General features: G+C 47.2%; 1 protein-coding gene across 1 annotated transcript in view; it reads left to right on the top strand.

The window, feature by feature from the left end:
• The first annotated feature begins 15,751 nt into the window (after positions 1-15,751).
• The window catches only part of LOC147109574 (C-type lectin domain family 18 member A-like), a 116,004-nt gene continuing 104,412 nt past the window's right edge, over positions 15,752-27,343 (top strand). Inside the window, exons 1-2 of the mRNA XM_086003630.1 lie at positions 15,752-16,122; positions 16,611-16,702. Coding sequence (XP_085859756.1) covers positions 15,777-16,122; positions 16,611-16,702 — 438 coding nt within the window. The 5' untranslated portion in view covers positions 15,752-15,776. The remainder of the gene's footprint in view (positions 16,123-16,610; positions 16,703-27,343) is intronic.

Here is a 27,343-nt window from a genome sequence, read left to right on the forward strand (position 1 = left end):
TCTTGGGTCTCTGTGGTGTAGTGGGGACAGTTGGTAAATAAACGCCCTAGAGTATATCTTTAACTGTTGGTATTGAATTAATTTAAATTAATGAAAGGGGTAAGTCATGCCAGGAGAGCCCAGTCCCGTGTTATGCTCCTCTTGCTCTATGTGGGAATTCAGGGACGCTGCCAGTGTCCCTGATGACCACGTGTGCCAGAAATGCATCAAGCTGCAGCTACTAACGGGCCGTATTGAGGCGCTGGAGCTGCGGATGGATGGGTTGTGGAGCATTCACGATGCTGAGAGGGTCGTGGATTACACGTTTGATGAGTTGGTCACGCCGCAGGGTAGGGCTGCACAGGCAGGAGGGAAATGGGTGACCACCAGGCGGAGCAGTAGAAGCAGGCAGGTAGTGCAGGAGACCCCTGTGGCCATCCCCCTTTCAAACAGGTATACCAATTTGGATACTGTTGAGGGGGATGACTCACCAGAGGAAGGCAGCAGCAGCCAACTTCCTGGCACCGGGGGTGTTGCTGCTGCTCAGGGAGGAAAAAGAGTGGGAGAGCAATAGTGGTAGGGGATTCTATCGTAAGGGGAACAAATAGACGGTTCTGTGGCCGTAGACGTGACTCCAGGATGGTTTGTTGCCTCCCTGGTGCCAGGGTCAAGGATGTCACTGAACGGCTGCAGGACATTCTGAAGGGGGAGGGTGAACAGGCAGAGGTCGTGGTTCACATTGGGACCAACGACATAGGTAGGAAGAGGGATGAGGTCCTGCAACAGGAATTTAGGGAGCTAGGTAGCAGATTAAAGAGCAGGACCTCAAAGGTTGTAATCTCTGGATTACTCCCGGTGCCACGTGCTAGTGAGTATAGGAATAGGAGGATGGAGCAGATGAATGCGTGGCTAAAGAGTTGGTGCAGAAGGGAGGGCTTTAGTTTCCTGGATCACTGGGCCTGCTTCTGGGAAAGGTGGGACTTGTACAAGTCGGACGGGTTGCACCTGAACCAGAGTGGGATAAATATCCTTGCGGGGAGGTTTGCTGGCACTGTTCGGGGGGGTTTAAACTAAAATGGCAGGGGGTTGGGAACCTGAGCAGGGAGACAGAGGAAAGGAAAACAGGGATAAAAGCAAAAGATAGGAAGGAGAAAAACAAAAGTGGCAGTCAGAGAAATCAACGGTTTAAATCAAACGTGGCCACAGTAAATAATAATTCTAATAGGTCTAAGAGCGTTAAAAAAACAAGCCTGAAGACTTTGTGTCTTAATGCGAGGAGCATTTGTAATAAGGTGGATGAATTGGCTGCGCAAATAGAGGTAAACGAATACGATTTGGTTGGGATTACAGAAACGTGGCTCAAGGATGGCCAAGACTGGGAACTCAACATCCAGGGGTATTCGATATTCAGGAAAGATAGGCAAAAAGGAAAGGGAGGTGGGGTAGCATTACTGGTTAAAGAAGGGATTAATACAATTGTAATGAAGGATATTAGCTCTGATGATGTGGAATCTGTATGGGTAGAATTGAGAAATACTAAGGGGAAAAAAACATTAGTGGGAGTGGTATATAGACCTCCAAGCAGTAAGGTGGAGGTTGGGGATGGCATTAAAAGGGAAATTAAAGAAGCGTGCAATAAGGGCACAGCAGTCATCATGGGTGACTTTAATCTACATATAGATTGGGCCAACCAAATTAGTAACAATACTGTGGAGGAGGAATTCCTGGAGTGTTTACGGGATGGTTTCCTGGACCAATATATCGAGGAACCAACCAGAGATCAGGCCATCTTAGACTGGGTATTATGCAACGAGAAAGGATTAATTAGCAATCTTGTTGTACGAGGCCCCTTGGGTCGGAGCGATCATAATATGATCGAATTCTTCATTAAGATGGAGAATGAAGTAGTTGACTCAGAGACAAGGGTCCTCAATTTAAATAAAGGAAACTACGATGGTCTGAGGAGCGAGTTGGGTAGGATTGAGTGGGGAATGGCGCTCAAAGGGTTGACGGTGGATAGGCAATGGCAAACATTCAAAGACCGAATGGATGAGCTACAGAATTTGTTCATCCCAGTTTGGCGTAAAAATAAAACAAAAAAGGTGACTCAACCGTGGCTAACAAGGGAAATTAGGGATAGCATAAGATCCAAGGAGAGGACATATAAATTGGCTAGAAAAAGCAATAATCCTGAGGATTGGGAGCAGTTTAGGAGTCAACAAAGGAGGACAAAGGGATTAATTAAGAAAGGGAAAATAGAATATGAGAGTAAGCTAGCAGGGAACATAAAAACTGACTGTAAAAGCTTTTATAGATATGTGAAGAGAAAAAGATTAGTGAAGTCAAGCGTAGGTCCCTTACAGTCAGAATCAGGGGAATTTATAATGGGAAACAAGGAAATGGCAGACCAACTAAATGCATACTTTGGTTCTGTCTTCACAAAGGAGGACACAAATAACCTCCCAGAGATACCGGGGAACATAGGGTCTGATGAGGAACTGAAAGAAATCAGTATTTGTAGGAAAATGGTGTTAGGAAAATTGATGGGACTGAAGGCCGATAAATCCCCAGGGCCTGATGGTCTACATCCCAGGGTACTTAAGGAAGTGGCCCTAGAGATAGTAGATGCATTACTGATCATCTTCCAGAACTCGATAGACTCTGGAACGGTACCCATGGATTGGAGGGTAGCTAATGTTACCCCACTATTCAAAAAAGGTGGTAGAGAAAAAGCAGGGAATTATAGACCGGTAAGCCTGACATCGGTAGTGGGGAAAATGCTAGAGTCTATTATAAAAGATGTAATAGCAGAGCACTTGGAAAGCAGTGACAGGATCGGACAAAGTCAACATGGATTTACAAAAGGTAAACCATGCTTGACTAATCTACTGGAATTTTTTGTGGATGTAACTGGTAAAATAGATAAGGGAGAACCAGTGGATGTGGTGTATTTGGACTTTCAGAAGGCTTTCGATAAGGTCCCACACAAGAGATTAGCGTGCAAAATTAAGGCACATGGGATTGGGGGCAAGGTATTGACTTGGATAGAGAACTGGTTGGCGGACAGAAAGCAAAGAGTTGGAATAAATGGGTCGTTTTCCGAGTGGCAGGCAGTGACTAGTGGGGTACCGCAAGGATCGGTCCTAGGACCCCAGCTGTTCACAATATATATTAATGATCTGGACGAGGGAATTGGATGTAACATCTGCAAATTTGCAGACGACACAAAGCTGGGCGGGAGGGTAAGCTGCGAGGAGGATGTCGGGAAACTCCAGTACGATTTGGACAGGTTGGGTGATTGGGCAGAAACATGGCAAATGCACTATAATGTGGATAAATGTGAGGTTATCCACTTTGGTGGCAAAAACAGGAAGGCAGATTATTATTTGAATGACAATAGACTAGGAGAAGGGAAAGTGCAAAGAGACCTGGGTGTCCTTGTGCACCAGTCGCTGAAGGTAAGCATGCAGGTGCAGCAGGCAGTTAAGAAGGCAAATGGTATGTTGGCCTTCGTAGCAAGAGGGTTCGAGTACAGGAACAAGGATGTCTTGCTACAGTTGTACAGGGCCTTGGTGAGACCGCACCTTGAGTATTGTGTGCAGTTTTGGTCACCATACCTGAGGAAGGACGTTCTTGCCATGGAGGGAGTGCAGCGAAGATTCACCAGGCTGATACCTGGGATGGCAGGAATGACATATGAGGAGAGATTGTGTCGATTGGGCTTATACTCACTGGAGTTTAGAAGATTGAGAGGGGATCTCATCGAAACCTATAAAATTCTGTCAGGTCTGGACAGACTAGATGCAGGAAGGATGTTTCTGATGGCCGGGGAGTCCAGAACCAGGGGTCATAGTCTAAGGATAAGGGGTAAGCCATTTAGGACTGAAATGAGGAGGAATTTCTTCACCCAGAGAGTGGTGAACCTATGGAATTCTCTGCCACAGAGGGCGGTGGAGGCCAGTTCATTAAATATATTCAAGAAAGAGTTGGATATGTTTCTTGAGGCTGAAGGGATCAAGGGATATGGGGAAAAGGCAGGGACAGGGTACTGAATTTGGATGATCAGCCATGATCACATTGAATGGTGGAGCAGGCTCGAAGGGCCGAATGGCCTACTCCTTCTCCTATCTTCTATGTTTCTATGTTTCTATGTGAGCTGGGCTACTGAGGGTGGCCCTCCTCCTGTCCTCACTCTTTACCTCTTATTGTGAGCTCTCTTTTCCTGCAATGAGGGAGACAAGTGGAGTTTGAGTGAGAATGAAGGGGTGAGTGTAGAGAATCCATATCATTGATGGTTAGAAGGAGACAAAGATTGAGTGAGGTGGCAAGACCAAGGGCCCTCCCTGTGTGTTGTAAGTTGTTTTCATAGCATCACAGTGATAGGGAGTGTGAGGGCTGCATAGTCGAATAGCTAGGTGAATGTGACCATAGAGAGAGAGGGAATGGGTAAGGGTGCAGGGATGTCAGTGTCAAGTGGGATGTGGAGGAAGAGGTTGTCAAAGCAGAGTGCTGGTGAGGAGAGGCAATGGGGATCAGATTGAGGGTGATGGGAAAGTCATACTCACTTTTCCAGTGCGCAGAAGATCATGAAACCTCTTCCTGCACTGCAGCCAGGTTCTGCGGCACATAGACAAAGAGTTGACCTCCTGGGCCTATTGCATCCACACAGCTTTCGTCTGCTGGGGAGGCTTCTTCCTCCCTGAGGAAGGGAAGAGCACCTCCTTATTTCCTCTTGCTCCCTCCACCAGAGCTTGCAGGGCGGCGTCATCGAACCTTGGTGCAGACTTTGGCCTACTGCTAAACATATTGGCTGGAGGAATCTATCACAGCAAAGGGCATAATGTTTGCAGTCTGCAGAAGAAGCAAGGCTGCTTGCAGGCCTTAAATCCACCAGCACTGATGACGTCATCAGAGGCGACTTTCAGGATGGAAAGACTAAGTGGGCCAGGGGTTCCCACACGCTGGAAATCAATTGCCAATTAGGGGAAAATCGCATATTTTTCCCACATCAAATTGGAGTCGGGTGGCTAACACGAAAAGCAGCTGACACGCCCCCAGCCCGCCCCAATGGCAAAATGGAGCCCTAAGTGTTTATATATTATAATGTCAGCAACTGCAATCCCTACCCTACAGTAAGACAGAGCTGCAGTGATGGACAGCTGCACTTTACCCCTTCCCGATCTCTCTAACAGCATACACAAGAGGGATTACATTCTCTAATGAGCGGCTTTCACTGGGAGAGAGGTGACCTGCAGAAATCCCAGATGAAAGTGAACCAGGCAAAATGGGATCAGGTTTCAAGCTGTGCACTTTACCATTCACACACCAGGTGCTCTCTCAATCCTATCACTTAAAGCGTGCTGCGCAGGCCAGTATTTTAAAATAAATGGGGCCAATGCATGAACCCACTTATTTTTAAATAAAATGGTGTAATAAAGAGAGAAATTTGATATAACTGCTTTAGCCACTTGTACAATAATATCGGCATAAAGTAATTTCCAGGCCTCTGTGTATCATTCTGTCTCTGTGTGCTTTTTGTGTGTCTTGCACTCTCTATGTGTTTGTATCATTCAAAGTAGATGTACATGTGTGACACTCTTTCTGCATGTATGAACACAAACCTCTCTTTTCTCCTCTACTGTCTCTGATTTGTAACCCTGCTCGTCCGACATGAGCAGAAATTTCCTCCAATTAACTATTGGGAAGACCGAAGCCATTGTCTTCGGTCCCCGCCACAAACTCCGTTCCCTGGCCACCGACTCCTTCCCCCTTCCCCCTTCCTGCCCACTGTCTGAGGCTGAACCAGACCATTCGCAGCCTTGGCACCCTATTTGACCCTGAGATGAGCTTCTGACCATATACCCAAGACCGCCTACTTCTACCTCCGGAACATCGCTCGTCTCCGCCCCTGCCTCAGCTCATCTGCTGCTGAAACCCTCATCCATGCTTTTGTTAACTTCAGAATTGACTATTTCAATGTTCTCCTGGCCAGCCTCCCATCTTTCACCCTCCATAGACTTCAGCTAATCTAAAACTCTGCTGCCTGTGTTCCAACTTGCATCAAGTCGCGATCACCCACCACCCCTGTGCTCACTGACCTACATTGGCTCCTGGTCCATCTTTGTGTTCAAATCCTTCCATGGCCTTGCCCCTCTCTATCTCTATAATCTCCTCCAGCCTACAATCCTCCGAGAACTCTGCGTTCCTCCTATTCCAGCCTCATGCACACCCCGATTTCCTTCGCCCCACCATTGGTGACCGTTGGCTGTAAGCTCTGGAATTTCTCTCCCTAAACCTCTCCACCTCTCTACCTCTCTCTCCTCCTTTAAGATGCTTCTTGAAACCTACCTCTTTGACCAAGCTTTTGGTCATCTATCCCAATATCTCCACATGTGCCTTGATGTCAAATTTTGTCTGACTACGCTCCTGTGAAGCGCCTTGGGATGTTTTACTAGATTAAAGGCACTATATAAATGCAAGTTGTTGTGTGTATATTGCTCTGTACATTTGTCACTCGGTCTGCTGGAAGTTTCACATTGCATCAAACTTTCAGTACCTAACCCCCAAGTGCACACACAGACTCTTACATATTTTACTAAGCCCCTGTATTTCCTGACATATTTGAAGGAGACAGAATTGTGTTTGAATAAATAGCTGTGGAACAGCAGCAACATTTGCGCTCGCAGTAGCTGGGACTGAGTTATTGCGTCTGTACATTACCGTTAGAATTCTCATCCAGGAAATGTCGTGTATCAGTGATAAAACCATGAGAAGGAACAGAGAAAGGGAAAGGACCCTCACTACTGCCATTGGTCCATCTTATTACAAGCATGCACGTATTACTCCCACACACCCACACCCCCACACACAGACACAGACACACGCACAAGAACACACTCGCACACACCCGTGCATGCATGTACACACACGCATACACACACACACGTGAACACACACCCACGTACATACGCAAACACACTTGCACACACATGCGCACCCACACACACTCATGCAAGTAAACACACACACTTACCCACACACATCCCTATGCATGCACCCACACACATGCACGCACACAAGCATACACATGCACATTCGCACACGCATGCACACATGTACCCATACACACATGCAGACGCATACCCACACACAGCCATGCACACCCACACACAAACACGTATACACACTGTGGTATTTTAATCTTTACTGCCTTCCTATAATGGTTTAAATACATAGGGGGGGAAATTCGGTATCGCCCCGTTTGGGGCGCGATTATTGGCCGGGCGCAAAGATTAGCGCCTGGCGCAAAGATTAGCGCCTGGCGCTAATTATCGCCTCCGACTGCAAACTTGGCCTCTATCGCCCCGGAGGTGATTGGAGCACTAAATCAGGCACTTCACACCTGTCTTAAGGCGCAAAGGCCGAGGAGCGAGACGCTACCTCAGAGCGCTGGCGAAGCTCATGTGATGTCAGTCAGCAATGGAACACAGACACACTGGCGCCGGCCAGTTCTTGAAGGGGAGGGTCGATCTTGCTCTCCATCCACACCCTGCTCATTGCAGCCTTGAATCTCGGCCTGGAGAAACCTGTACATCAAATCTGCTGGAAAGAACAATGGAGAGGTCCAGGGAAAGAGCTCAGAGTGCAGCCCCCATAGTCTCTTCTAAATCGAAGCAAGGAAGGGCAAATCAAAATGAACCTGCAAAGTGCTGCTCAGTACCCAAAACTCCTTCACACAGCGTTGAATCTCTCCAGAAGTCTCTCTCTCTCTCTCTGAATGCATGGTGCAAAAATGTCACCAACAAAAAAAGGCAGGAAGTGGTCGCCTTTAAATAGCGCTCCCCTAGTCCCTTCCCGACTGCAAAACGCTCCCCTCAACCTGTCATTGCTAGCGGCAGGCGGTAAGGCAGGGGGCGCCACTCAATATCCAGTCCGGGGATCTACCGGTGCGTTGCACACTCGACTGACGTCACGATCTGCAGGCGCAGGAGATCGTGGCGGTAGTGTTTAGTGCCATCGCAAAATGTCTAGTTAATTTTGTGAGCGGCGCAAACATCGCCGCGCCCGGGCGCTAGTTGCTTTGCGCCCCATTAGCGCCCTCTTAAGGCGCTAACGGGAGGCGCAAACCAACTGAATTTTTCCCCCCTAGTTTTCAACCATTCACCAACAGGCCCAGAAGGCAGCGCTACCTAGTGGCTGATTACTGTTACTTCAATAAATATACAGTTCCCTTTTACTGTAACTGTTAAACATAAGAGGATAAAGCACGGGACTGGATTACTATGCTTGGTCTTTCCACAGACCGTGTGTGGTCTACTATATTACTCTATCAAACGCATCCAATTTCTTGATGGGAGGTTCTGCAAAGATTCTCCCTTCTCTCTTAAACAAAACCCTAGAGTATTTATCAAATCTTGCAACCGATATCAGACATTAACAGTTGGCTACCCGATTTCCTTTGCCCCCACCATTGGCAACTGTGCATTCAGCCATCGTAAGCTCTGGAATTGTCTCCCTGAACCTCTCCACCTCTCTCCCCTCCTTTAAGACGCTCCTTTAAACCTACCTCGTCACCTGTCCTAATATCTCCTTAGGTCATTCGCTATCAAATTTTGTTTGATAATGCTCCTGTGAAGCACCTTGGGATGTTTTACTACGTTAAAGGTGCTATATAAATGCAAGTTACCATGGTTGCATTATCTCATCAACCATCATGTTCCATTTCAAATTATTTTGCTTGATCCTTGTAACACCCAGTCCCATTCCTGGTCCGGCTCCAGATCGATGCAACATTAAATACTTACAGTGGAAGTCTATTCTACATATCCACTACCCTGTATTTCCCTACATTACAACAGTGACTACACTTCAAAAGTACTTCATTGGCAATAAAGCACTATGAGGTGCCTGAGGATGTGAAAGGCACTATATAAATGCAAGTTCTTTCTTTCTGTGGGCAAAGAATTCATTCTAGTCACAAGACTTGTTTGAAACTTGTAAATTTGTGTTTCTGTCCCCTCGCTTTGTGCTAGCAGTCCAAGTTAAGTAACTTACTTGTATTTGAATTATCCATTTCTCGCAGCAGTTTAAAATCTTGCACCATTTCTCCTTTAATGAATATTAATTCAGTTCTGTAAGTCTCTCTGCATTATTTAGAGCCCCATACCCAGAAATGATCCTTGAACGTTCTGCAAGCCCTTAATGTTCTCATTTAGCAAATAATAATTTCAACTTGTGTTCTTAGCCTGTTTATCGTCCTGTCTTGTCTGCTTACTGGATCGATTGAATCCTATCTAAATTCCAGTACACCGTTTACCACATGGGATGATTGATAATCCCTGAGTCTAGGCAGGGGCCGAATGTAAAAAGTTGCAGATTTCAGATTGTAAGATGAGCACTTATACAAAAAACTGTCATCAGTCCATTGGCAAAAGAACGAGGGGGGAGATGAGGAAAAACATTTTTAAGCAGTGAGTTGTTATGATCTGGAATGCACTGTCTGAAAGAGTGGTGGAAGGCGATTCAACAGTAACTTTCAAAAGGGAATTGGATAAATACTTGAAATTTGCATTTATATAATGCCTTTCACAACCTCAGGACGTTCCAAAGCTCTTTACAGCCAATAAAGTACTTTTGTCATTGTAATGTAGGAAACATTTGCAGGGCTATAACTAATCGGATAGCTCTTTCAAAGATGGGCTGAATGGTCTCTTTAGTGCTGTAAGATTCTATGATTTATTGATTCATGACAGCTACAAAATCCTTTACCTTTTCCACCTTTACTGTGAGTATGACGATGTCAGGCTGTTGCTTGACTAGTCTGTGGGACAGCTCTCCCAATTTTGGCACCAGTTCCCAGATGTCAGTGAGGAGGATGTGATACATTTCAGTTTTCTACATTAGAATCAATTCCCCCTTCTAGTTAGTTGGTCCAGTTCTCACTGAATACATCAATTCCTCTTTACACAATCTCTTAGTCACATAGTGCGTGTCATCAGCAAACTGCGTAATATTACAAGAAGTGCTTCCTTCATCATGTGAAGAAAGAAAGAACTTGCATTTATGTAGCGCCTTTCATGACCTCAGGGCGTCCCAAAACACTTTACAACCAATTAAGTACTTTTGAAGTGTAGTCAATGTTGTAATGTAGGAAACGCGGCAGCCAATTTGCACACAGCAAGATCCCACAAACAGCAATGTGATAATGACCAGATCATCAGTTTTAGTGATGTTGATTGAGCAATAAATACTGGCCAGGACACCAGGGAGAACTCCCCAGCTCTTCTTTGAAATAGTGCCGCAGGATCTTTTGCATCCACCTGAGAGAGCAGATGGGGCCTCAGTTTAACGACTCAATCGAAAAACGGCACCTCTGACAGTGCAGCACTCCCTCAATACAGCACTAGAGTGTCAGCTTGGATTATGTGCTCAGGTCTCTGGTAGTGGGACTTAGAACCTACGACCTTCTGACCCAGAGGTGAGAGTGCCACCCACTCAGCCATGTGTCAGAATAATACAAACAACAGTGAACTCAGGACATAGCATTATGGAACACCACTAGGCCCTGCTCCCAGTTGCAGTTTTATCTGTCTATTGTTGCCTCTTTTCTATTGCTAAACTAGTTTTCAATCCATTTAGCTAATTTGCTGTTAATTCTGCGAGCCCCAATCTTCCTTGTTTATGATTATTGAGGAAACTATTGGTTAGATTCCCAGATGAATTGGTTTCTGAATGTGGGTCTCAGGTGAGCGCAACAATTTTCTTAAGTTGAAGGTCTAACATGTACCTGTGAGGTACATCACCCTTTGTCCTTTAATAGAGTCGCTGTTCAAGACATTAAATAAGCTGTGTCGTACAGGAAGTAACGGAATCATCACTCTTAAACATTGGCCCGGATTTTGCTTTAAGGATAATGGTGAGACTATCAGCGCTCACCGTTAAACACAGAAATCTGGAAGTTACTGTCCGAGTTGGCCTGCTCCTCCACAAGCTTCGCTATACCAGTACCTCGTTGATAGATTCGCCATTCAAATACATGAGGGTGTGAAGTTGCAGTACTTACCCACTAGATACCCACTAAACACGTCAGAAAAAGTTAGGCTGGGTGTAAGTGAATTTTAACGGTGAAATAAATTTTAATTACTGCCAAACAACCTCTCTAGCCCATAAAATTGAATTTTACAAGTGTGGAGTCTCATTCCTTCAGATTTTCATAACTGTTGGAGAATTTTTTTAATTAAAAATACATTTTTACTTTTTCTTTGGCTCTTTTATCTCTCTCTTATTTTTATCTCTCTTTCCCTCTCTTTATTTTATTTCTGTACATTTTAAATTGAATTAAATATTCAAATTTATTCCTCAGTGAGGATTCTTCAATCTAATTGTTGAAGAGACCTTTCCCTGCTCACACCGCCACAGATCCCCTGTAGAGGGCGCCATGCTGAATAGGATCTTCAGTAACTATGGGGTCAATTTTCAGCGTGCCGTGAGGCGGGCTTTTAGGCATGCGGGGGGCAAAAATCCCGAATTCGGGGGTCCCGACACCATCCCGCCCAAAACCCGCCTCCAAGTAAGTTTCACCCGCCCTGCACTGGGACCCGCCAACCTGAGGCGGGAAGGGATTAGTGCCAATTAACTGCCTGTTAACAGGTAGTTAACAGGCACTTTTTAGCCTAATCCCTATTTTGAGGGGTGTCGTGTGGGATTCCCGACGGCTCCAAACCACGCCAGGTTAGAGCAGGCGGGCCATCGGGTTGAAGGACTTGGAGGGGTCGCGATGTCGGTGTTCAGGTGAGTGATGGGTGCATGAGTGCAAAGGTAAATGTGTTTGGTGTGTCTAAAGAAGTTTAAATTACCTGTACTTACCTTAACAGCCTTTCTTCCTCTAGGTTTCGGGAGTCCATCACTCAGCCGGCACTGAAAGCAAAATGGCTGCGAGCTGTCAAAAGTGACAGCCTTCAGCTTTCATTGCCAGTGAGAGTTCTAACTGAGTCTGTGTAGAAGGACTCAGGTTAGAAGTCAGACTGTCAGTGTTTGACAGCTTCAAACAGCTGTGAAACACTGATATTTCATCTGTCAGCACCTCTTGACAGATGAAATTTCAGTCTGTGATGTCACCTGTTGCCGGGTGGCCCTTAATTGGCCTGCTGAGCTGCGTGGATTGGCTGGACGTCGATGTAGGCGGGACTAAAACCCGAAAGTTGTAGTTCCGCCTCCTTCCCGACTGCTGAATGAAAATCGACCCCTATAAGTTGCTGCTCAGAAGCCCATAAAAACTCTGTGGGCAGCGTGATGGATGGTGAGCGCCGTTCCTTCACCACTAACCGCAAAACCCAAGCCAATATTGTGGCTGGGTCAAAATCCTGGAACTCCCTACCAAAAGCATTATGGGAGCACCTACACCACACGGACTGCAGCGGTTCAAGAAGAAGGCCCACCATCACTTTCTCGGGCAATTAGGGATTGGCAATAAATGCTGGCCGAATGTACACACAATAAGCAGATCTCCATCTCAACCTCCTCAGAATCTGAGTTCAATATAACAGTGACCTAACCTCGGCAATGCAATGACAGAAATAGACAAGTTAAAAAAAAAAATGTTTTATTCATTGATGGGATGTGGGCGTCGCTGGCTGGCTAGGCCTGCATTTAGTGCCCATCCCTAATTGCCCTTGAGAAGATGGTGGTGAGCCACCTTCTTGAACCGCTGCAGTCCATATGGTGTAGGTACACCCACAATGCTGTTAGGAAGGGAGTTCCAGGATTTTGGCCCAGGGACAGTGAAGGAACGGCGATACAGGTCCAAGTCAGGATGGTGTGTGGCTTGGAGGGGAACTTGTAGGTGGTGATGTTCCCATGCATCTGCTGCCCTTGTCCTTCTAAGTGGTGGAGGTCGCGGGTTTGGAAGGTGCTGTTAAAGGAGCTTTGGCGAGTTGCTGCAGTGCATCTTGTAGATGGTACACACTGCAGCCACAGTGCGCCGGTGGTGGAGGGAGTGAATGTTGAAGGTGGTGGATGGAGTGCCAATCAAGCGGGCTGCTTTATCCTGAATGGTGTCGAGCTTCTTGAGTGTTGTTGGAGCTGCACTCATCCAGGCAAGTGGAGAGTATTCCATCACACTCCTGACTTGTGCCTTGTAGATGGTGGAAAGGCTTTGGGGAGTCAGGAGGTGAGACACTCGCCGCAGAATTCCCAGCCTCTGGCCTGCTCTTGTAGCCAAAGTATTTATATGGCTGGTCCAGTTCAGTTTCTGATCAATGGTAACCCCCAGGATGTTGATAGTGGGGGATTCAGCGATGGTAATGCCATTGAATGTCAAGGGGAGATGGTTAGAGTCTTGCTTGTTGGAGATGGTCATTGCCTGGCACTTGTGTGGTGCAAATGTTACTTGCCACTTGTCAGCCCAAGTCTGAATGTTGTCCAGGTCTTGCTGCATATGGACACGGACTGCGTCAGTATCTGACGAGTCTCGAATGGTGCTGAACAGTGTGCAATCATCAGCGAACATCCCCACTTCTGACCTTATGATGGAGGGAAGGTCATTGATGAAACAGCTGAAGATGGTTGGGCCTAAGACACTGTCCTGAGGAACTCCTGCAGTGATGTCATGTGATTGAGATGAATGACCTCCAACAACCACAGCCAACTTCCTTTGTGCTAGGTATGATTCCAACCAATGGAGAGTTTTCACCTTGATTCCCATTGACTTTAGTTTTGCTAGGGCTCCTTGATGCCACACTTGATCAAATGCTGCCTTGATGTCAAGGGCAGTCACTCTCACCTCACCTCTTGAGTTCAGCTCTTTTGTCCATGTTTGGACCAAGGCTGTAATGAGGTCAGGAGCTGAGTGGCCCTGGCGGAACCCAAACTGGGCGTCAGTTAGCAGGTTATTGCTGAGTAAGTGCCGCTTGATAGCACTGTCGACGACACCTTCCATCACTTTGCTGATGATTGAGAGTAGACTGATGGGACGGTAATTGGCCAGGTCGGATTTGTCCTGCTTTTTGTAGGTCAGGGAGGGTAAAACCATACTCTGAGAGGTAGGCATTGAGATCTGACACAGCGCCATTTCATCTTACTAGGATAGAAGTGTCAGCCAGGACTCCTGCATGTTATGTGTAGTTACTGCAAGGTGCTGTCTGTACCCCAGTCCATGGATGCAGTTACTGCATGATGCCCTCTCAGGTGGACATAAAAGATCCTATGGCACTATTTCGAAGAAGAGCAGGGGAGTTAACCCCAGTGTCCTGGCCAATATTTATCCCTCAATCAACATCACCAAAGAAACAGATTATCTGGTCATTATCACATTGCTGTTTGTGGGAGCTTGCTGTGTGCAAATTGGCTGCCGCGTTGCCTATATTACTACAGTGACTACACTTCAAAAAGTACTTCATTGGCTGTAAACCATTTTGGGACACCCGATGGTCGGGAAAGGCTCTATATGAATGCCAGTCTTTCTTTTCTTTTTAGTGTGTCACAGTCTCTGGATGCAGTTACTGCACAATGCATGCAATGTGTCACAGTCCCTGGACGCAGTTACTGCACGATGCATGCAGTGTGTCACAGTCCTTGGATGCAGTTACTGCATGATGCATGCAGTGTGTCATAGTCCTTGGATGCAGTTACTACATGATGCATGCAGTGTGTCACAGTCCCTGGATGCAATTACTGCACAGTGCATGCAGTGTGCAGCTGTCCAGGGTTGCAGATACTGCACAGTGCATGCAGTGTGTCGCAGTCCCAGGATGCAGTTACTGCATGGTGCATGCAGTGTGCAGCTGTCCCTGGATACAGTTACTGCATGGTGCATGCAGTGTGTAGCTGTCTCTGGATGCAGTCACTGCACATGACATGCAGTATGTAGCTGTCTGTGGATGCAGTTACTGCGCAGTGCATGCAGTGTGTAGCTGTCTCTGGATGCAGTTACTGCACAGTGCATGGTGTGTAGCTGTCCCTGAATATAGTTACTGCACAGTGCATGCAGTGTGTAGCTGTATCTGGATGCAGTTACTCCGAGGTGCATGCAGTATGTCATAGTCCCTGGATACAGTTACTGCATGGTGCATGCAGTGTGTAGCTGTCCCTGGATGCAGTTACTGCACGGTGCATGCAGAGTGTAGCTGTCCCTGGATGCAGTTACTGCATGGTGCATGCAGAGTGTAGCTGTCCCTGGATGCAGTTACTGCACAGTGCAAGCAGAATGTAGCTGTCCCTGGATGCAGTTACTGCACGGTGCATGCAGAATGTAGCTGTCCCTGGATGTAGTTACTGCACAATGCATGCAGTGTGTAGCTGTCTCTGGATGCAATTACTGCACGATGCATGCAGAGTGTAGCTGTCCCTGGATGCAGTTACTGCACGGTGCATGCAGAGTGTAGCTGTCTCTGGATGCAATTACTGCACGATGCATGCAGAGTGTAGCTGTCCCTGGATGCAGTTACTGCACGGTGCATGCAGAGTGTAGCTGTCCCTGGATGCAGTTACTGCATGGTGCATGCAGTGTGTAGCTGTCCCTGGATGCAGTTACTGCATGGTGCATGCAGAGTGTAGCTGTCCCTGGATGCAGTTACTGCACGGTGCATGCAGTATGTAGCTGTCCCTGGATGCAGTTACTGCATGGTGCATGCAGAGTGTAGCTGTCCCTGGATGCAGTTACTGCACAGTGCATGCAGAGTGTAGCTGTCCCTGGATGCAGTTACTGCATGGTGCATGCAGTATGTAGCTGTCCCTGGATGCAGTTACTGCACGGTGCATGCAGAGTGTAGCTGTCCCTGGATGCAGTTACTGCACGGTGCATGCAGAGTGTAGCTGTCCCTGGATGCAGTTACTGCGCGATGCATGCAGTGTGTAGCTGTCCCTGGCTGTGGAGACGGGGTTGCATTCTCTGTTCCTTTGCTCTCTCTCTCTCTCTCTCTCGCTTGCTCTCCGCTCCTTGCTGCACCGCCTCAGTAGAGGGAGACACACGGTGTAAGACGGCAGCAAGTGAACCCAGTACCGGACTTTCTCCTCTGATCACCGCTCAGATCCAGATGAAAGGACCGGCTGTGCTATCGATCCTCCTGGCCAGCCTGATGGTGGCAGCTGCCACGGGAGAGGCGGATACAGCGCCGGGGAAAGGGACCTTCAGCTGGGATCTGAAAGGTAAGGGGACTGGGGCTCTCTCGAAGTCCCTGCGCACAGTACAAGCATTGGGACGATTTGCATTTGATTTAAAACTCTGCACCAATTAGTAATGGCCTGCTCCTGTTCCCAGAGGGTTACAGTTAATAATAAAATTATTTTTTTTCTCAGATAAAAACTTTAGATGAAAGTTTGCAGGTTGCAAAAACTTTCATCTGATCTTCTTGTGAGCAGACTGGCTTCAACCTCTGATGACATCTTATCCAAAGTGAAGGGTGACTAATTTTAGGATCAGATCTTGCAAATGGGGTCGAATTGCACCTAGAAGTTTCCAGAGATTGTTTTTTTTTAAAGTGTTTAAAATTGATAAATAGAGGAGTCCTGTTAATCTCCAATGTCTGCTGCAAATCCATTGCACAGAATTGGACCTTTGAGACACATTCCGTTGCCATGGAGAGCGTCAGGCCAGGCATTTGCATTTTTACACTTTTATCACCTTCTCCTTGCAGAGTTGGCGCCCAAAGAACGCTTTGCCATCCTGGCCCACCACAACCGTCTCAGGAGCAAGGTTCAGCCCCCTGCGGCTAACATGCAGAAAATGGTAAGCAGATTCATCTCTCCCACCGTTCCCACACTAAGTGCCAGATTCCTAAACTCTCAGCTTAACCATAACCTGTTTGCAGAAGTTATTTACAGGGTGCAGAGGTCAGTGCCATAACCGAGCTGTTCACCAGCCTGTTTCTGGGGGAATGATTACAGGTAACAGACCATGGCACTGAGATACACTGAGGGCAATAGAGGGCAGGCACTGAGATACACTGAGGGTAATAGAGGGCAGTCAGTGAGATACACTGAGGGTAATAGAGGGCCGTCAGTGAGATACACAGAGGGTAATAGAGGGCCGTCAGTGAGATACACTGAGGGCAATAGAGGGCAGTCACTGAGATACACGGAGGGCAATAGAGGGCCGTCAGTGAGATACACTGAGGGTAATAGAGGGCAGTCAGTGAGATACACTGAGGGTAATAGAGGGCCGTCAGTGAGATACACAGAGGGTAATAGAGGGCCGTCAGTGAGATACACTGAGGGCAATAGAGGGCAGTCACTGAGATACACGGAGGGCAATAGAGGGCCGTCAGTGAGATACACTGAGGGTAATAGAGGGCAGTCAGTGAGATACACTGAGGGTAATAGAGGGCCGTCAGTGAGATACACAGAGGGTAATAGAGGGCCGTCAGTGAGATACACTGAGGGTAATAGAGGGCAGTCAGTGAGATACACTGAGGGTAATAGAGGGCCGTCAGTGAGATACACTGAGGGCAATAGAGGGCAGTCAGTGAGATACACTGAGGGCAATAGAGGGCAGTCAGTGAGATACACTGAGGGCAATAGAGGGCAGTCAGTGAGATACACAGGGCAATAGAGGGCAGTCAGTGAGATACACTGAGGGCAATAGAGGGCAGTCAGTGAGATACACTGAGGGCAATAGAGGGCAGTCAGTGAGATACACTGAGGGCAATAGAGGGCAGTCATTGAGATACACTGAGGGCAATAGAGGGCAGTCTGAGATACACAGAGGGCAATAGAGGGCAGTCACTGAGATACACTGAGGGCAATAGAGGGCAGTCAGTGAGTTACACAGAGGGTAATAGAGGGCAGTCAGTGAGTTACACAGAGGGTAATAGAGGGCAGTCAGTGAGATACACAGAGGGTAATAGAGGGCAGTCAGTGAGTTACACAGAGGGTAATAGAGGGCAGTCACTGAGATACACAGAGGGTAATAGAGGGCAGTCAGTGAGTTACACAGAGGGTAATAGAGGGCAGTCAGTGAGTTACACAGAGGGTAATAGAGGGCAGTCAGTGAGTTACACAGAGTAATAGAGGGCAGTCAGTGAGTTACACAGAGGGTAATAGAGGGCAGTCAGTGAGTTACACAGAGGGTAATAGAGGGCAGTCACTGAGATACACAGAGGGTAATAGAGGGCAGTCAGTGAGTTACACAGAGGGTAATAGAGGGCAGTCAGTGAGTTACACAGAGGGTAATAGAGGGCAGTCAGTGAGTTACACAGAGTAATAGAGGGCAGTCAGTGAGTTACACAGAGGGTAATAGAGGGCAGTCAGTGAGTTACACAGAGTAATAGAGGGCAGTCAGTGAGTTACACAGAGGGTAATAGAGAGCAGTCAGTGAGTTACACAGAGGGTAATAGAGGGCAGTCAGTGAGTTACACAGAGGGTAATAGAGAGCAGTCAGTGAGTTACACAGAGGGTAATAGAGGGCAGTCAGTGAGATACACAGAGGGTAATAGAGGGCAGTCAGTGAGTTACACAGAGGGTAATAGAGGGCAGTCAGTGAGTTACACAGAGTAATAAAGGGCAGTCAGTGAGATACACAGAGGGTAATAGAGGGCAGTCAGTGAGTTACACAGAGGGTAATAGAGGGCAGTCAGTGAGTTACACAGAGTAATAAAGGGCAGTCAGTGAGATACACAGAGGGTAATAGAGGGCAGTCAGTGAGTTACACAGAGGGTAATAGAGGGCAGTCAGTGAGTTACACAGAGGGTAATAGAGGGCAGTCAGTGAGTTACACAGAGGGTAATAGAGGGCAGTCAGTGAGTTACACAGAGGGTAATAGAGGGCAGTCAGTGAGTTACACAGAGGGTAATAGAGGGCAGTCAGTGAGTTACACAGAGGGTAATAGAGGGCAGTCAGTGAGTTACACAGAGGGTAATAGAGGGCAGTCATTGAGATACACAGAGGATAATAGAGGGCAGTCAGTGAGATACACAGAGGGTAATAGAGGGCAGTCAGTGAGTTACACAGAGGGTAATAGAGGGCAGTCAGTGAGATACACAGAGGGTAATAGAGGGCAGTCAGTGAGTTACACAGAGGGTAATAGAGGGCAGTCAGTGAGTGTAATGGAGCAGTGTTCGTTTCCATTGAATCAAGAGGATCTGATGGATTAACTGGATGTTGACCTTAACACCCTCTGTATATCTCAGGGTCCCCTGATAATTAATTGCTGGTGAGTTAATCAGGGGATAACGGAGAACTGACAGTGAGATATACAGTGTAACAGCGACTGACAGTGGGATATACAGTGTAACAGCAACTGACAGTGGGATATACAGTGTAACAGCGACTGACAGTGGGATATACAGTGTAACAGCGACTGACAGTGGGATATACAGTGTAACAGTGACTGACAATGGGATATACAGTGTAACAGTGAGTGACAGTGGGATATACAGTGTAACAGTGACTGACAGTGGGATATACAGTGTAACAGCGACTGACAGTGGGATATACAGTGTAACAGCGACTGACAGTGGGATATACAGTGTAACAGTGACTGACAGTGGGATATACAGTGTAACAGCGACTGACTGGAATATACAGTGTAACAGTGACTGACAGTGAGATATACAGTGTAACAGTGAGTGGCAGTGGGATATACAGTGTAACAGCGACTGACTGGGATATACAGTGTAATAGCGACTGACAGTGGAATATACAGTGTAACTGACTGACAGTGGGATATACAGTGTAACAGTGACTGACAGTGGGATATACAGTGTAACAGTGACTGACAGTGTAACAGTGACTGACAGTGGGATATACAGTGTAACAGCGACTGACAGTGGGATATACAGTAACAGCGACTGACAGTGGGATATACAGTGTAACAGTGACTGACGGATATACGGTGTAACAGCGACTGACAGTGGGATATACAGTGTAACAGCGACTGACAGTGGGATATACAGTGTAACAGTGACTGACAGTGGGATATACAGTGTAACAGTGACTGACAGTGGGATATATTGAGGGTAAGAGGGTCACAATTGACAAGGAGGCACGGTGATTCCTGAGCATCCTGAAGGGTTACTTTTGAGGGTTTGAACTGAATTTGATCAGTTGGGGTATGGATGAAGATGGGCAAGGTCCTAACTGCACCTTGCTGGGAGATTGGGCTGATGCTGTGGGAGGAATAACTTCCTACGCTGTGGGTATCTGAACATGCTTAATTACTGCACAGTGCAGAAGAGAGCGAGCGCTACCCCTTTCATATATCAGGTGTCTGTAATTTGGGTGGTGGGGAGTAGGTGTTGGTGGAGTTCAGTCTCTAATCAGAGACTGTGGGCGAAAAGGACCATTTAACTTAATCCCCAGAATAATGGGTTTCTCTGTAATTTATCTCTGACGCTCTTGATCTGACTGTGATATTTGATGTGAAAAGGCGTTGCCAGATCACTCTCGGGTGTACTATCTTTGGTTTATGTTGCATTGGCTGCTTGAGGCTGTAGTCGCCGCACAATCAATTTCATGATACCAGTCAGGAAACATATTGGGCCAGAATTTACTCTCGAAATAACGGTGAGGCTAACGGCGCCCACCATTATTTATGCGCAAGTCACACAGCAACTTCAGGCGAGGGCGGATGTACCGCTCTGTCGTTAGCTTCCCGAAAACAGCATCTCACTGTCTGGCTCGCCGTTCAAATGCATTGAACAGCGTGAAGTTCCTGTACTTGCACTGTGGATACGGACTAGACTCGCTACAGGAAGTTAGGGCTTGTCCATTTCAGTCTAGGTACCCTTTTTAACGGCAGGCTAACTCTTAATTACTGCCAAACAACCTCTCTGGCACTGAGAATTAACTATCGCATTCCTTCAGCTTTTAATTGCTGTAATTGAAAAAATTAATTCTTTCTGCCTCTTTTTTCTCTCTCTCTTAATCCAAACTTTCTCTCCCTCTCTTTATTTCGCTTTCTGTACTGGATTTGACATTGGAGTCACTATTCTAACTGACACTTCCTGGTTCAGACGCTACGCTGGTCAATCCTCAATCCGTTAATCTGGTTGGTTGGTTGGATCACACAAGTCCCAGATACCCTGTAGAGGGCGCCGCGCCATTGCCACCTCCCATTTACAGCAGTTTGTAGTGCAAGGTTTCATGGAAATTAAACGAGCACGGGCAAGTATAACAAACGGCAGGTGCCGCTCGTTCGCCGGCTCCAATAAATTCTGGCCCATTACCTGTGATTCTCTGCCATCCTGAATTTAAACAAAATAAATGGGCTGCCACCCTGGCTTCAGCATGTTACATAAGAACATAAGAATTAGGAGCAGGAGTAGGCCATTTGGCCCTTCAAGCCTGCTCCGCCATTCAGCAAGATCATGGCTGATCTTCTACCTCAACTCCAGCTTCCCGCACTATCCCCATATCCCTTAATTCCCTTCGTTCCCAACAATCTATCGACCTCTGTCTTGAATATACTCAACAACTGAGCATCCACAGCTCTCTGGGGTAGAGAATTCCAAAGATTCACCACCCTCTGAGTGAAGAAATTTATCCTCATCTCAGTCCTAAATGGCCAACTCCTTATACTGTGACGGTGACCCCGTGTTCTAGACTCCCCAGCCAGGGGAAACATTTTCCCAGCATTAACCCTGTCAAGCTCCTTAAGAACGAGGTATAACCAATCTCAGAGCTGATACCAGAGGAGGCGAGTGATTTATCAACATCACCTCAACCTCAAGATAAATTCGGGAAATCTTTGCTAGGCCAGAGCTTCCTGTAATTATCCGCTATACATTGGCCAGTGGTGGCCCCAACTGGCAGTGTGGGGCCTAGCTAAATTTGGACAATTACTTCCTTGAGACACACTCCAATCTGCATTGTTAGCAAACTGCCATGTGAGCGGGAGGCTTTGCTAATAAACACTTTCTCTCACCTCACCACTAGAAAAAAAAAACTTGCTAATGTATTGCTGACTGACTTGCCTTGTTATTTCACTGGGTCTTGGTGCAGGTAGCAGCATGTTTAGAAATTGTTATGATCTCAATTTGGTCGTCATCTTCTTCAGAACACGATATGGAAGCAAGAAACTTCCATCAGTTTTTAGCCTTTTTTCTGTGATGTTAAGTTGTTTTTTATGTCAGGGGAATCGTCATCATGTAAGGAGACAAATAAGTTTAAATTCCTGAAGACTTGGGATCTTTGTATCTATCACTTTGGGTCTTTGTAATTATCCAGTTATCCCTACTTATTCATTGCCTGTTTCAAATCTATTTAAAATCTCTATATTTCCATTTATTTCCTGTTGCTATCTTCCTGTCTCATTAGGTCACAAGGAGGATGGGCATTCCTGGGCCAAACCTCCCTTTAGCCAGGTTGTGTGCATACCAGGGCCTCCCTTAAGTGGCAGAATAGGTCTGTCTGGGCCGAGGTCTCCTTCAACCCTGGGGGCTGCCCTGTCTGGGTCAAAGTTTATTCATCCCCAAGGAAGGGCCTGTTTGGACTGAAGCCTTCTTCACCCAGGTGGTCAATGGACAGAGTCCTCCACATGGTTGCTTAAACACCAGCTAACATTAACTAATATGATCGAGTCAGCTGTGGCTCAGTGGTGCCACACTCGCCTCTTGAGTCAGTCGGTTGTGGGTTCAGGTCCCACTCCCTAGACTTGAGTAGACAATCCAGGCCAACTCCCGTGCAGTACTGAGGGAGTACTGTGCTGTCGGAGGTGCTGTCTTTCGGATGAGACATTAAACTGAGGCCCCATCGGCCCTCTCAGGATGTAAAACATCCCACAGCACTATTCCAAAGAGCAGGGGAGTTCTCCCTAGTGTCCTGGCTAATATTCATCCCTCAACCAACATCACTAAAACAGATTATCTGGTCATTATCACATTGTTGTTTGTGGGAGCTTGCTGTGCGATGATTGGCTGCTGCGTTTCCCACATTACAACAGTGACTATGGCTGCGATTTCGCCGACCGAGGCAGCTCCACCCCACTCTGTTGAAGTGATTTTACGATGATTGGTCTCGTTAAGCCCGCCCAGCGAGGTTCCCGGCCAATTAAAAGAAAGCGTTTCTGATGACATAATTTGATGACACGTCATCGTCCGGTTTCCTTAAAGGGGCCATGTCCAAATTGATTTTGACATTTGTGCTGTCAATGTTCTACAGCATTGAGGTGCTGCAAACACTGACAAGCACTGCACAAAGGTGCACGGCTGCACCCAGGCTCTCCCATGACTCCCTCCATATGCCTCCATATCACAGCACGCAGGGAGGTCCTCTTCCCTTCCATTGGGCAGAAGACACCTGCCCAGGAGATCAACGCTGCCTGGTTGCACATTGCACAGGAGGGCACAAGCAGGGATGTCGTCAGGAGGACCAGGCTGCAGTGGCGCAAACCTTTCAATGATCTCAGTAGATCACAAAACGTTACTGCCAAGCCACACTCAACCTCATCATATTCATATCACTCTGCCTTCCCTACCCTACTCCTACACATCCTTACTCACACCAACTTACCTTTCACCTCCACCCATCCCTCTCCATCTACATTATCACTTCCCCATCTCACTAGCCACCCCTCACACTCACCCTCATCCAAGTTCAAGCATACCAACTAACAACACACAAGGGTAGGCACTTAGGTGTTTTAGCCAATGTTTATGTGAAGTTTCTGTTAATGTGCTGTTAAACATTGAAATCTTTTTTTTCAACACTTTGCGTTCTTGGACAGATTTGTGTGCACCTTTGGAAGTGGCTTAGTGAGTTGCAGTGAATGGTGAGACATAACATTCGCCTCCCCCACCGCCGCAATGGCGATGGGTGTGAAAGGTATGGGCTTGGGCATTGTAGGGATGCTTTATGGTGTTGGTGTGGGGTGATGCCGTCCTGGCGCATCATGTGGCAGCCAGGATGTGCAGCATCAAGTGAAGTAAATATGGCCATGGTGAGGCCATCCCTGGCATCCCGGGCAGCAATGTGGTCGGGTGCAGCATCAGTTGATTGCGGAGAAGGTTGGTGTTATTGTTGGTGCTGCTGGTGTTGGGGCTGATCATGGTGGGAGTCTGAGGACCAAGGTGAGATAGTTTCAAGGGCAGCGATGCTGATGGAATAGATGGCAGGTGAGGTTGAGATGACAGAAGCGATCTGTCAATGGTAAGAGAGATTGTTCCAATGAGGTGACAGTGGATACAGAGTTTGCTCCAAACACTTGCAAGCTGCATAAAGCTCAATCTGTCTTCCAAATGCAGTAAGCAGCAGCTTACAGACCTCTGAAATGGGAGCTTTTATAGACCATTTGTAGCTGTCAAGTTAGTAAATCATCCCATGTTGACACAACACCCGACCTCCTTACCTGACGTGAACCCCGAGCAGCGGGAAAGCTGTTGGTGACCACTAAAAATCTAAAGGTGAGCTTAAAATAATGCTTAATTGCCTCTTAACAATCCAGCTAATGATCTAACTTACCTCCCCCGCCGCTTGGTGTCGGGTCTTTTCAGCGCTGACAGACCCGACACCTGGGAGACTAGCGTGGAGGCGGGTTCACAGTGGGCTGCTGTCAATCATTTCACGTTTCACAGCTGACCTGCCTCCAACCCCGTCCTCTCAGCCCTGGCAAAATTCCGGCCTACATTTCGAAAGTACTTCATTGGCTGTAAAGCGCATTGGGACGTCCTGAGGTCGTGAAATGCGCGCTTGAAATGCAAGTCTTCTAATGGCCTGGATTCTTTTTTATCCTGATTTTATTTTTCCTTCCATCCCCACGGCCTGCCCACTCCACTCCTGGTGCAGTGCTCTGACTAGCTGCAAAATGGCAAAATACACCGATGAAAGGGCAATTTATAAAAATATATATATTAGTAAGAAAAGGGATTCAACCTTGTGACTGAGATTGGAGGAGCAGGAAGGGAATTAATTCCAGCTCCCTTCCAATAGACAAGGACATTTTATTGAGCATGTTAGCCTTTCCATAAACTGTGTTCAGGAAAACAAAATCACCATGGTTACCAGTGTCCTAACAGCCAGACAACAAATGAGCAAACTCCCAACTATGGACTAAGCCGTGTTTCAGGGAATTTCTCTATCAAAGGCGAGTACTGGATAAGTAATTGGTCTAATATTCAGTAATATGATCTCCACGAAGACTTGCCAATAAAGAGCCTTCAAATAATTCAAGACATTTACTTCAGACCCTTTGTTGCTTGCTATTCTGACAGCCTTTCTTGCCCAAGAAAAAGCCTAAAAATGATCAGAATGAGACTTCCTGTGACATGAGGTGAGGGTGTTCAGTATCGGGACAGGAGCGTTGGAGAAAAAAAATCAGTCAGGCTATTGATATCCAGTCAAAGAGCACTAATCTCCCAGCTCTGTCACTCCCTGCCAACGTAAGGAGACTGCGACCTAGTTCCCACAAAGATATATTTTCAATGTTGAGCTCAGTGAGACTTAAACGGCAATAAAGCGTAATAAAGACAGATGAAAAGCGTAGGTCGGCACTCAATCTTTGGTAACACATCTCCTTGTTAGGAGTGGAAAGTCTAGTACACTGTGGTTATGTACTTCAAGGCCCTAGTACTGAAATCGTTGGGCTACTACAACAACAGCAAATTGCATTTAAGTAGCATTTTTAATGTAGTATAACGTCCCGAGGCGCTTCACAGGAGCGTTATCAACAACAAAAAATGACACCGAACCACATAAGGAGACATTAGGACAGGAAGAGGTAGGTTTTAAGGAGCATCTTAAAGGAGGATAGAGAGGTGAAGAGGTTTAGGGAGGGAATTCCAGAGCTTCGGGCCAAGGCAGCTGAAGGCACGGCCGCCAATGGTGGGATGATTAAAATCGGGGATGCTCAAGAATTGGAGGAGCGCAGAGATCTCGGAGGGTTGTAGGGCTGGAGGAGGTTACAGAGAAAGGGAGGTTACAGAGGTAGCCGCAGTAAATTATTGACCCCAATATTTACTTGGAGCCGGGAAGAGAGCGGGGGAGTGGGGGGGTGGGGGTGGCAGGATTTGCGGCTGGATCTGGAAGTATAGGTTTCCCGCACGTGCTGCCAAATTTAACAGCAGGGCTTTTCAATGTTTTGAACAGGTTTCCCACCCGGCAGCCAGCCAGATTGACAGGCTGCCGGGCAGGAAATCAGCTGGGGAGCAGATGTCGGGTAAGTTTGATATCGCGGGGGGGTGGGGGGGCGGGGAGGGGGGATGACAATTTGGACATTGCGGGGAGTGGGGGGCGGCCGATCGTGGGGTCCAGTTGTGTACAGGTTAGCTTGTTGGGCCGGGGGGGGAAACACTCCTGCTCCTCCTGGCCCACAAGCAGTGCTGTAAAGGCACTTACCTCATGGATCCGGCCCTCCCTGCCTCCTTTTACCTGCCGGGGTTCCTGAGGCCCGGGAAACTCATCCTCCATGCATTAAAAATGAAAATGCTGTTAAAATTGAGGCACGCAGCCTCTTTAAAGATTTTAGGCAATCGACCCGCCTCCTTCCAGCAGGTTAGTCATTCGCCCCCACCCCCCCCCCCCCCCCGACCCTCCTTCTTTAAAACTTGAAGTAAGTGGGTGGGTTGGGTTCAGGCTGAGAATTTAAAAAATTTTACCTTCCCACTCGTCCTTGGGGGTTAAAATTCCCCCTTAGAGACTCAGTTATTGAGGATGAAAGAGGAGGCTCCTTTGCTGGATGAATTGTACGCGGCTGTAACGAGAGGGCTCAGTGCGGCTAGAGAGAAGCAGGAACGGTCAGAGCTGAATGATACGGGAGGAAAGATTGCTGAAGTGTTCTGACGTGGGGGATGTGAGCCAGAGACAGGGTGAAGAGAAAGCTATGAGAAGCTGAAGGAGAGGGAGCGGATCTTCACACTGCAAGAGAGACCGATAATCGTATAATGCTTGGGGGAGGATAGGAAAAATGAGCTGTTGTGACATAGGGGAGAGAGAGAGACCGGCAGGGTCAGAGTTGTAAGATGGGGGAACTGAGCTATATGTCGCTGGGGGAGATAGACAGAGATAGAACGGTCATGCACAGATAACTGTATGGCACAAGTCGGGGGAAGATGGAGAGAGAAAATTAGCTGTTTTGATGGGGAGAGAGGGAGAGAAAGAGATAAAATGAGTTATGATATGAAAGAAAGAACTTGCTTTTATATCACGCATTTCATGACCACAGGACGTCCCAAAGTGCTTTACAGCCAATGAAGTACTTTTTGAAGTGTAGTCACTGTTGCAATGTAGGAAACATGGAAGCTAATTTGAGCACAGCAAGCTGCCACAAACAACAATATGATAAATACCAGATCATCTGTTTTAGTGATGTTGGTTGAAGGATAAATATTGGCCAGGACACCGGGGAGAACTCCCCTTTTCTTCTTTGAAATAGGGTCAGGGGATGTTTTACATCCACCTGAGAAGACAGACGCCTCGGTTTAATGTCTCATCCAAAAGA

Source organism: Somniosus microcephalus, chromosome 12 (genome assembly GCF_052327205.1).
Source record: "Somniosus microcephalus isolate GS21.2 chromosome 12, FLI_Smic_1.0, whole genome shotgun sequence".
NCBI lineage: Eukaryota > Metazoa > Chordata > Chondrichthyes > Squaliformes > Somniosidae > Somniosus > Somniosus microcephalus.